General features: G+C 26.9%; 1 protein-coding gene across 2 annotated transcripts; it reads right to left on the bottom strand.

Annotated features, from left to right (window-relative positions):
* Window positions 1–32: 32 nt before the first annotated feature.
* Window positions 33–10,773, bottom strand: LOC132930240 (mucin-2-like). Of its 2 annotated transcripts, none has more exons than XM_060995994.1 (2): window positions 10,545–10,773; window positions 33–2,533 (listed from the first exon to the last, which is right to left on the bottom strand). In XM_060995994.1, the coding sequence occupies exons 1-2, from the start codon at window positions 10,660–10,662 to the stop codon at window positions 147–149; spliced, it is 2,505 nt and encodes an 834-aa protein (XP_060851977.1). In that variant the 5' UTR covers window positions 10,663–10,773; the 3' UTR covers window positions 33–146. The 2 variants fall into 2 exon arrangements, with proteins under 2 accessions (XP_060851977.1, XP_060851978.1); XM_060995995.1 differs by lacking the exon at window positions 10,545–10,773 and adding an exon at window positions 10,389–10,467.
* Window positions 10,774–11,937: the final 1,164 nt, after the last annotated feature.

Raw genomic sequence — 11,937 nt, 5'->3', positions numbered from 1 at the left:
TTGGCATTCTTGCAATAAAAGAATATTCATGGTATTTCTGTTACATATTTTATTAATTTAATATTTGTAATTTCAGCCTTAAAAATACAGTATAATTATCATTTTTTTCAAATATAAAATAAATCATTTTTACAAAAAAATTGTCATTATAGCTTGTCAGAAGTTGCAGATAAATTTGCATTAATTCTTGTTCGTTCTTCATTTTCCATATTTTTAGCCGCGTCAATTACCCACGGATATATAATGTATACAAACTTTTCTGGGTCTCCAAGTCTTGGTGGTACAAGTCTCGCTACACTTTCTTTAGTCAGAGTTTGTTTTTCGATTTCAGGTTTGAGTAATTTTATAATTTTTTTTAATAGAAAATGAATTTGTTCTTCATTCGGCTCTTTTTTTAGTGGATTTTGGGGATACATGTGATTGTACCAGAGTTCAGAATCTTCGGTAGATCGTGGAGAGTTTAATGTTTCTTGATTGTACGTTGATTTTCTAAACTTCGAATCATCGGAATCAGTAATAAGTGGTACTTTTTTTTGAGCAGAGTTATATTGTTTTATTGGCATCACTGTTGGTTTAAATGAGCTTCTTTTTGTTTCTTCTGTTGTGATCGATAAGTAATTATTAATATTATCGTCTGTGTGTGTATTTGATTTTTTAGTTGTGGTTGGGATTTTTGAGCTTTGGTAACTATTTGAATACATATTTATATCAGACGTTAAATTATTTTGGACAGTCTTCACGAATGACTCGGTGTTAAAAAAATAACGTGGTGTAATAATAGTTTTCGATGTTGAAGTTGGTCTAGTTGAATCGTCATGGTGTATAGGGGCATTTGTGTTCAGTGTAATGCTATTTGTACATTTATTGGAATTCATTGTGGTCGATGGGGTTTGTTCTGTTTTAGTTTCTACTAATACTGAAGTTGTGATAATATCATTAATATTTAGTGGTTGAAAGATTGTGGGTAATAATGAAGTGTAGTGTAAATTTGTTGGTTGAATTTTATTATTTTTATCAGTAATATATTTTGCATATGGCGATTGAGTCGAAGAAAAATACTTGGGATGCGGCTGTGACGATGTTAATATGATAGAAGAATATGTTTTTGGGTATGACAATGTGGAAGTTTTTGAAGTCAAAATAGATATTGCTGACGGACGTGTTGGCGAGCTATTTAAATTCATAATGATATCCTGTCCATTAATATATTTATTTAATTTCTGATCAGATGATGCATTATTTTTTTCTTTATCATAAGAGGTAACTAAGTGACTATGTTGTGATGAAGTTGTTTTGTAATCGTTGTTTTCAGATAATGGAGTTGAGAATAGAGTAGTCGTAGTTGTCAACGGAGGCATGGGAAATGTATTTACAAGTTTAGAGTCTTGTTTTTTTATGGCCGTTTCCGTTGATATTTCTCCGATATTAATTATTGGTCCTTTTAAAATATCAGGCGTGAGTTTGTGGTTCGAATAATTATGATCCTTTTGTGGTTTATTTTGTCGGCTCCTTTCTTCAGAGGTCAGTGTAATCTCCTGATTTTTGTCATCAGTAGTTGATGAAAATGTTTTAACCGTAGTTTCTAGTTGTTTCGTATTTGACAAAAATGTCGACTCTTGTGTTGTGGAATGATTTGGTAAATTAATATGCTTTACTAATTGATCGGAACTCAATGAAAGCTGTGAGGCCGAGTTGTTATATATTTTTGATTTACTTGTTTTGTTCGATATACTCAACGATGAAATAGTAGAAGTTTGATATGTTTCTGTAAAATTAATTGTATTTAATATCATGGATGTATTATTAGACTCAATAGTAGTAGTTATCGGTTGTAGGTCTTGAATTTCGTAAGATTCACTCATTTGATTTTGATCTGCAGTTACTGTGCTTAGAAGATCATCTACAATAGTTTGGTCAAGTAGTTTTCGATCGCTTTTTGAATTTTGTTGTTCGCTTGTATCAACTTTTTTTTGATAATTTTTTATCAGTTCTTCTGGGTTAAGTCCTTGCGGCGATGTGTGATCAATATAATCTTGACTTTGGTTTAATATTTGTTCCGGTGTATGTGATTCGTTGTCATATTTTTTGATCACTTCTTGGTTGCCCGGGGGAATGGAATTTGGTACATTGACCGTTTCTTTAACTTCAGGGTCATTATTTATTAGTGTCGAGCTCATAATTCCTTGTGTATACCCGATTGGGAATTGGGTATGTAAAGGTCCAAAAAAACGATGGTGGTATTCTTCTTTTTGATACGGTACTTGTCCAATGGGAATTAGACGAGTTGTTGCATCATAGGGTAATGGAATATAACTCGAGTAAATGGATGGTTGATAAAGTGGGTTGATGAGGAACGGATACATTGATAGGGCCGCGATATGTTCATGGTCTAGCATAGGCATTTTAAAAGTGCTCGTCCGACTCTTTTTTGCAATACGCTGTATGTTTGTTGACCCGGTAGATGGCTCAATATTTTTTTTGTATTTTTCAATATATTTTTCTAACCAAGCCCGGAGTATCTTTTCTTCAAATTCTGAAAAACAAATTTAAATTTATTTAAGTAATATTTTTGATAACTATTATTGAAACTACTATAAACATGAATAACTTTATCAATATTAATAATATGTCAGTTAACGGATATTATATCAATGGTATACATATATAAACTTCTTTAAGTGTTTTAATTTAATATCTAAGGTAAATTTAAATTTTGATCAAAATTTACTTGAAAAAATAATAATATGCAATAAAAATTTTATTGCACACTTTAAATTCTGCGAAAATTTTTTCAAATAATTTATAACTGTAAAATATAGTGAAAAATATATATTTTAGCGTTGATTTTTATTTAATGAAAATTTAACATAAATTCGGAAATTTAAAAACTCGAAATTATATAATCGCCATACACGGGTTGAATTTACTTTAAAGTTTAAACTGTTTAAAGTATGGATTGATTAATTGGAGTGCTCAATGTAACAATATCGTTATTCAATCAATAATGTTTTGAAAAAATGATTGGTTTTGTAAAACTTCGCTTACATTTTTTATTGACCTACACTGCTATGAAAAGCCATTAGAAAAACTCAAATATCTATAAAAATTGTTCCACTAACATTAAATATATTAGAATTATCTTCTTTTTTTTATTATATGCACGTCAATTAAAAAATGTAAATTAAATTAGTTTTACTTTTTTTTGGTACAAAATGACAAAAGGTGATTAGTTATTATTATTATTTTTTTTGCATACGTAATTTTATATAAGATGTATACAATTACATTTTAACGAAATTGTCTGTGGTAAAGTACCTACAGATGACAGGTGTAAAGATCCTTGCTCAACTCATTATTATTAAATGTAAATAAGCATATTTTTAACCCTATTAATAAAGTTGATCGTAAGTCTCAGTAAAGTGGTGTATTCAAGAAGTTTTTTTTACTATCAACTTCGTTGTGCATTACTCTTAATCGAACCTGGGCTTGCTTCAAGTCAACGACATAACTGTTTCCATTTAAATTTCCCATGGGGAATAAAGTTTTAGCTTTGACATTGGCGAATTGTTGCATTTTTATTTTTTTAAATATGGATATAATCAGAATTTTTAAAGACAACGGTATTCAAACACATGTATTTGTATATTGATATATTATATATGAAATGAGAACATTAAAAATAAAATAAATTCTTGAAAAATGAAATCTATACTTTGTTTGATTTTAGGAGAGAATAAACAAAATCTATTATTGTTTATATGAATAGCAATATGAAATAAAAGTTATTCATAATATTCTTTGTTAAAATTTAGTAAATAAATTAAATTTAATACGGAGATTAGTTTCCTGTTTTTCGATTAAGCAACCATGAGTCATGACATATAAATAGGGGTATATTGTTATTTTAATATAATTTTGCGTATTAAACAGTTTTTTGAATGAGAATCATTAAAAAATATTCTTGCTTCTATTTACTTCAGTTAAAAAGTTAAAATATTTTGAAAGCAGTATGTTAATATATTAGAAAAATTTATATTTTATAATTGAATACTTTGTAGTTATACATTTAAAAATTATAATACATTTTTTTTAAATTAATATTAATTTACATTTTAAAAAAATTAAAATTATTTTTCTGGACATTTTCGGTTAAACACTTTTAATACTTTAAGGTAGGTAGATAAATATTGGTTAAATGATTGGAAAATGTCTGATGATTATAGTGTTGTTAACACTTGCCAGTAGGTATCTCTACATAATTTATAGTACAAAATAATTAGATGCTTTTTAGCTACCAATAAAACTAATTTAAAACGAATTAATATTCAGATTTAAGTCTTAAATTAAAACGAAAGCTTATTCTCAACAGAATAATACCTACAAGATCGATTTTTCAAACATCTATTTCTTTTTCTTTTTAATGAAATAACTATAAGAGTGTAATATACTATTATAGTCCTTTCTCGATATGATAATATTTCAGGTTAAGTTTATTACACTTAATTTGAATTTTTGTTATTTTTGCAGAATTGTCTCTCATAAGAAGAAACAGATAAAATACAAAGCAAAAAAATATACTTTATAAATTATATTTTAAAATATTCTAGTAATCAGATATTGTTTAATACACAGCAATATTCAGTATTTCATATCTTACAAGTATAAGAATCATATTTTAAATAGTTCGTAGGATAAATCATATAATTTAGACTATTTAGAGTAAGTGTAATATTATTTACTATAATTTTTATGCACATAATAAAAAAGAGGCCTTTGTTGTCAATGTTTTTTTAGGTCAATAAAAAAAAAATTAAAAAAAGATAAAATACTAGAAAGAAAGAATACTAATTTTTATATATTTACTGATTTACCAATTTACCATATTTACATAAATAGTTAACGAAATACCGAGCGACGTATTTTTATGGCAAATAATTTTTTATTTTTAAATTCGATTTAGTATGTTTTTTGTGATATTAAAATTATTTCATTTGAAATAAAAATCTGATATTTTTTGATTAGGTATCAAAGTGAAGGAAGCAAACATTGCTGTGCTGAAATGAATGGATGAACTCTTATTACAATTTTTTTTTATTAAATCTTATTTCATTATAACATTTTTTAGTCATACAAACATTCTTCGAACGTAATAAAAAGAAATGTCAACACTCAACATATTAATATATTCACTTGACAAAAACCTGCTTTTATATTTATTTGATATACAAGTTTATCATTATTTATGTTAAATTTTATTAATACAAAATGATTACATTTTTAATGAGAAACCTACGTCATTAATATCAATATTCTATTAAATTAAATGGTGTAAGTAAGTATATTAAATAAAAATTGATTTTATTAATATCAATAAATCACATTTAAATAATTTTATTATTATTGAATCATTATACACTTTAATATTACTTCGTGTTATGTATTTCAGTGTTTAACTTCATTAATTACATTCTGATTAAGTTCGTAGTTATTATTATGTTATTGTAAAATAGTTATTATTATTTATTTATTCCTTTAGGAAAAATATGTATATTGTGATATTTAGTTTCTTAATATACAATTAAAAACACGGATAAAAATAAAATTTAAAAATACTAACGTTTCATTTGAGGCTTTAATTTTGATTTTTGCATGATATAATTTTTTTTATGCTAAAATTTTAATAGTTCAAGAATATTATAAGTATTTCGAAATACTCAAAAAAATCTCGTATTATTTTATGAGAGTACATAGAGTAGATTATTCATCGTTAATTTATTTGAGTATTTTATGTAGGTATAGTATTATATTATTATTTTATGATCATTAGATAGATTCAAAATATGTTGTGAATAGTCCATTATTAATAATTAATATGTTATGAATATATAAGCTTAAAACTATTGATTACATATTCATGGCATGATTATAAGATGTACCTACTCATGTAAGCTTGTTTTGGATTATTTATGTTAGACAATTGGTCAAAAGTTGATAGTTTAATCATGATTTAAAAATGCTACATTATTGTGCTGTTATTATTATCCAGACTAACATTCGTTCCACACTGCATCACGGATGTCTTAGGATAGTTGGGTATATAATCATATTTGTTTTGGAATATTAATATAGTTTGACGTTTACGCTATTCATAATTCATAAAATAAACAAAAAGTTATTAACAAAGAAAATCAACAACACGACGTGTAATTTAATCAATTTTAATAAAATTGTCTATCAATTTTAATTCAATTTGTTAAAACACAAACCTGTTTAAACTATTTTCCTTAATATTATTTGTGCGAAATATTTAATTGTATCTTCAGATAAAATTTAAACAAGGTCTTTTAACAAATACAGAATTAAAATATTGTAGGTTAAATTTTTATTTTTTTATTGAAACTATTAGATGAAAATCTACAAAATGGTTTCAATTGATGAATATTATACGCCATACGGTCTAATAGTCTAATTTAGAATAAAAATCAAATAGATAAACGTTAGTGTCTTATTATACCTACACATTAAATAATTTACCTCTGTGAAATTAAAATACAAAATTATTTTCGGTACTCGTATTTTTAGCCATCGAACAATTATAAAATCGATTATATTTATAGCGAGTTTAAGGGTTGGTTTAATTGAATTGTATTCCTCTTAATTCAGCTTTAATGATGAGTAATAATTTATTGATTTGTTTAATTTTAAACCCTTCAGTGCATAACAGTTATACTATTGAGTCACACATTTTGTTTTTAAATAATTGTTTTGAAAATGATTTTATCTGTAAGCTTATAATTTTAATTAGTTTTATGATATTTAAGCAGGTAATTTAGTTAATACGAAGTGCGCGTGTTTGCTTTTGATTTTACACATTCTTAACGCTGATAACTGGATGAGCGTAACGAACTAACAAACGAAAGATCATTAAATTGGTTTTGTAATTTAAATGATCATGAAATAAATGGCTCCAAAAATTTGACGAAATAAATTGATGCATACTAAACAATTCTCAAACAAATAGATTAGTAGAGTTCTCTTATTAATTTTCTATACAAATTATTATTATTGGTTTAAGATTTATACTCAATTATATTAAAATAAAACACAGTATATAGTTTTCATATTAATCGGTGTTTTTATATTGACTTGGAACAATGTGTTAGTGTTGTTTGACTTGAGATATACTATTAAAACTTAAGTTTGAATAGCGAGTTCATTAAATTTACTTACAGGAGGATAATGATTTTAATTTTGTACTTGTAAAAATAATCGTGTAACGAACCGATGCGTTTGTACCTTGAATTAAAACAAATTTTATCTAATTGGAAATGTCATGGTTCAATTAGTTGTTACAATTTTTAATTATTAATCACTATGATAACATTTTATTGATTTATTCAAAAATAAATAAAAACATTTTTTATTAATCATGTTTAAAATCATGAACTTTTCTTAAATTATAATTTTGATTTAATACTTGTTTAGATCACTTCTAAAAAAAATCCATTGGATATTAGAATTTGCGTATAATATAAAATATTTATAACTTTATTTTGTTGAATGTTCTAAATGCTTTAATCATATGAATATATTTTTTAGTTTCGTCGAATTAATTATTTTTGATAAATAATAATATAATAGTGTATATCTATTAACAATACATTTTTATGATTTTATAACTTTCTAAGTAAAAAACTTAATTTATAGTTAGCAAGTCATGCATTAAGATTAGATTACTATAATAGACTTTAAGATGTTGGATGAAAAATTCTAGCATAATATAAAGTTTAATTAGTTTATAGTATTCATACACTATTTAAAATCGATTTTTAAAAAATTAATAAAAACTAGTAAACTTTCCTCTTTGAATATTAAATAATAAATATTATACTTTATTATTTAATATTTTTAATTTTTTTTTAGCAACTGAATTTGGATTACCTAAGGATACATTTTTGCAGCAGTAAAAATACTTAGAACAGTATAATTTATATTTTAATTCTATTTGAACTATTTATAGACAATTGATACTTTTTTTTCTAAAGTTCGGCGTACATAAAAACACCTGCAGCAATGACCACGGAACTAAAATTTTCGATTTCTAATATTTTATCGTTTCATAGTACAATATATCGAGGACGTGATTATCGCTTGAGGCTGTTATTTTATAAGACATATGAAGGTTGGAAAGACTCTAAGTCTCTACCCTAAGAAACAAACTACTACTTCCCACACCATACCTAACATCTGTACCATAATCCATTCACATGCCGACATAACGCGGCTCGCGTACGATCTTCTATTTTACATTCAATCTCATCGTTTATACCCTCCATTAGCCACCTTAAACATTCAGTCAGGATTATAAACGCGTTGGGCGCCTATAATACATTTATGCAATTTCTAACTGAACCTCAATCAGTCATCCGCTGACACTCCCTTTTTGCTCTCGAGATTTCTAGAAAAATTTAAATAAATTGTTATTATACTAGATTATTATTTTTGCCGTGGAATATATCACACTAAGTTGGGTTAGTTGCAATTCAAAGTTATGACCAAACTGTACGAATCTATATGCTCGGAGATAGCGAAACATTTCAATTGAAGGTATGCTTTTTTATTTTAATATTAGGTAGAAGGTACCCTTAAATCACAGGTTACCAAAAAATATGTTTATTGAAACTACCGAAAATATCAAGTGTTTAATCAAAACCAAATTTGATTTTTACTCATTAATTTTGATATTTTTCTTATTCTGACTGTTTTGTCAATTTCATTCGCCGTATTATATTGATTTTATCAGCCAGAGAAATGCAATGCGACATTTGCAGCATATACCTTATACCTAATAATATTACGCATCGCAGTTACAAAAAAAAAAAAATAGTTTTTAGAAAGTTTGATTATTATTTTATACTTAAGAAAACGATCATTTATCTGTATTCATTTTGAGGGATTTAACTATATTTTAATATTTAAGTGAATTACCTACATGAAATATTAACATTTAAAAATGCTGAACACTCGCTTCGAATATTAAAATATTGTAAAAGCTCAATTAAAGAAGAATTCAGATAACGTTCTTATTAAAGCTAACAATGCAAAGTTAGAACTAGAACTTTGGAACGAACATTTGGTGTGTTGTAATTTTCAAGGCATAGACGTCATTATGCGGGTGTGAATGTGTGACAGCCACTTAATATGTATGACACATAGGAAAATATGTTTAGGTAGGTACTTTCTATTATTCTTGATTACTCGAAGTGAATGAAAAAGTGATGCGATCGAATAGCAGTAGTGTCGTTGTACAATGTACATATATCTTAAAATATAGACTTAATTTTAATTTTTCAAGTTAGTTTAGAAAAGTACTTTTTACAGAGACTCAAAATCTAGTAACGTAACGAGAAAATAATATTTAAACGGTTTTTATCCCTCTATAATTGTTCCTAGAATACAATATATTGACTATGAAATTGTGTTATTGCGTCTTGAATATTTTCATTGATGTTTTCTGTGAAACGGAATCACAAAGTATGAACGATCCGTAAATTTAATTTTGAAGTTCCTAACTAGATATTTATATACTTAGCAGTTATATATTTCTAGATAGTATGAACACTGAACAGCAAATAACCAATGCCTATATTTATGTTATACATGTATAGTATGTATTACACTCTACAGTTTACGGGATCAGTTATATCGATAATTTTTTTCAATGAGTATTATTATTTATTAAATTCAATATGCTTAATAAATTAATAAATTAATGCTCATAAGGTTACTTATAGTTGAAAGAAAATATTAAAAAATCATTGATAATTTAATACATTTTGTTGTGATTTTTTATAATCAAACTCAAATTAGAGTTTTCTTGTACAAAAAAAGTTGTGTTTTTATTCTTTCTACATATCTAACTCCATGTTTTTTTTCAATACTTATTAATAATATAATATAATTGACTAAAAGAAACCAAACATACAGTAAATACCTACATGACCTAAATGTACAGGTGACATTATGATATTCATTTGTAAGCACATAATTCTTCATCAAAATAAATAATAATATATGAATTATTTAGATTGTATTCTCATTTATCTATTTTCTAAGAATTGAAGGTGAAAGTCAAGTATAACTATTAAGACAAAACAACTAAATAGGACGTAGGATATAGGCTCTGTATCTAAAGCACTTTTATTACAATTCGTATGGACTAATAATAAATTAATATTGCAGAATATAAATCAAGATAATATAAACCATGTTCGAGTCGAGGCGTGGATTATTGAGATTATTCTGGAAATTTAGTCATAAAAAAAAATTATATATTATAGGAAAACTATTCAATGCAGACAGCAAAAAATTATTCAAAATGTATGTACCTATATACTCGAATACTTGTTGCCCTATAACGTTTAAAATACGTATTTAATACCGGAATAAGTATATTTTGATTAAAAACCGGCTGTCAAAAAACACCGGCAAGACGAGAACGTCGAGATTAACAACACCATCGAAACCGTTCGAGAAGCACTCACCGTAAGAGTTGTCGCCGCCGCCGTCCTCGTTCGTATCTCGTTGTCGTTCCGCGTTGACTGTCTCCGACGACAGCATCATCGCGACGGCCAACAGCAGCCATATCGTCGTCGGTCTCATCCGGAAATGTCGACAGAGGAACGTCCGGAGCTCACGATTGATATCGTTATTATCGTGGTGTGGACCGCGTCCGCGTGTCAACCGATTAATAAAATATAATATAATGTATGTATATTATGATGATAGTAAAATTGTCCGGACGAGCGTCGCAACTGCCGTCTCGTTTGCACGCGGTGCGGCGAAAACAACTCACGTATACGTCAGCATTTTTTTTTTTTTATAGAATTGCGTTCCGTTTGCAGTTTTTTGTTTTGCTGTCGGGTTTTTATTATTATTATTTTTTATTTTACACACACACGCGCGCAATCGGTCGATCGAATGTTGTACGCACTCGCATTCGCGTGACCGCGGGGACGGTATGAAATTTGGACGCATTTGCAATTCGCACGCGATTAATTCGACGATATATTGTACATGTATATAAACGCATATTATTGTTGTTGTTAACATTATTTTTCTTTTCATTAGGTTTCGTTTATATAATAATAATTATTATTTTTTAAATCTCACCGCCGCGTAGCACTACAGGACTGCTATTACCTATATACGTTTATTGCAGCATGATGAGTGGCGACGGACGTTTTCCGTTTTTATGTTTTTTCTATCGCGGAAAACAATAATCATTACCGCCGAGTGTGTTCCACTTACGTTCGCCGCGTTTTGTCGTTTGTTGTTCGTATATTTGTGTATATACATACAACAACTATGACGACTGTGTATAATATTAGTGGTGTGGTTTCGAAATGTCCGAATGAGTTCTCGGTCTGTTTAGTAGGTAAATATCGCACTGAGGCGCGCGTCTGAATCGTTTCCCGGTTAAAATCTGTTATTATTTAAATAGAACATATTATAATTATTGTTTAAAACTAATATTAAACTCAAATATTGGCCTAGATATCACAATTTTAATTTTGAATAGTTGAATTTCGCTACATTTCCCTGTGACCTATATGAGGTGCACCATAATAAACCAAAAAGTGGTCATTAACCGTCTATCTACAAAGTTAATAAAAAAAAAAAAAAATATGTTCGATCAACTAGTTAGTAATTTTTTTTAATTTTCTATGTAACTTAATTAGATAAATTATCCATTGTAATAATATAGCTCATTTTTAGTTAATTTGAAAAATAGTTAAATAACACATCAAGTTTAAATAATAAATATATATATATATATTTAACTTTAGTTAAATACAATTTTTTTGTTTGATCACGATTCCCATGTACAATTATTTTAAATATAAATAAACAATTAAGTTTTATTTAATAAATTAA

Source organism: Rhopalosiphum padi, chromosome 4 (assembly GCF_020882245.1).
Source record: "Rhopalosiphum padi isolate XX-2018 chromosome 4, ASM2088224v1, whole genome shotgun sequence".
Taxonomy (NCBI): Eukaryota; Metazoa; Arthropoda; class Insecta; order Hemiptera; family Aphididae; genus Rhopalosiphum; species Rhopalosiphum padi.
This window is presented reverse-complemented; position numbering and strand designations above follow the sequence as displayed.

What these genes read in the sequence shown, in the direction of transcription:
- LOC132930240 (XM_060995994.1), bottom strand. Translation starts at nt 10,662, where the DNA reads ATGAGACCGACGACGATATGGCTGCTGTTGGCCGTCGCGATGATGCTG. An exon ending in CGGCGGCGACAACTCTTACG is followed by an intron (nt 2,534 to 10,544) that starts GTGAGTGCTTCT and finishes TTTGTTTTTCAG; the next exon opens with AATTTGAAGAAAAGATACTC.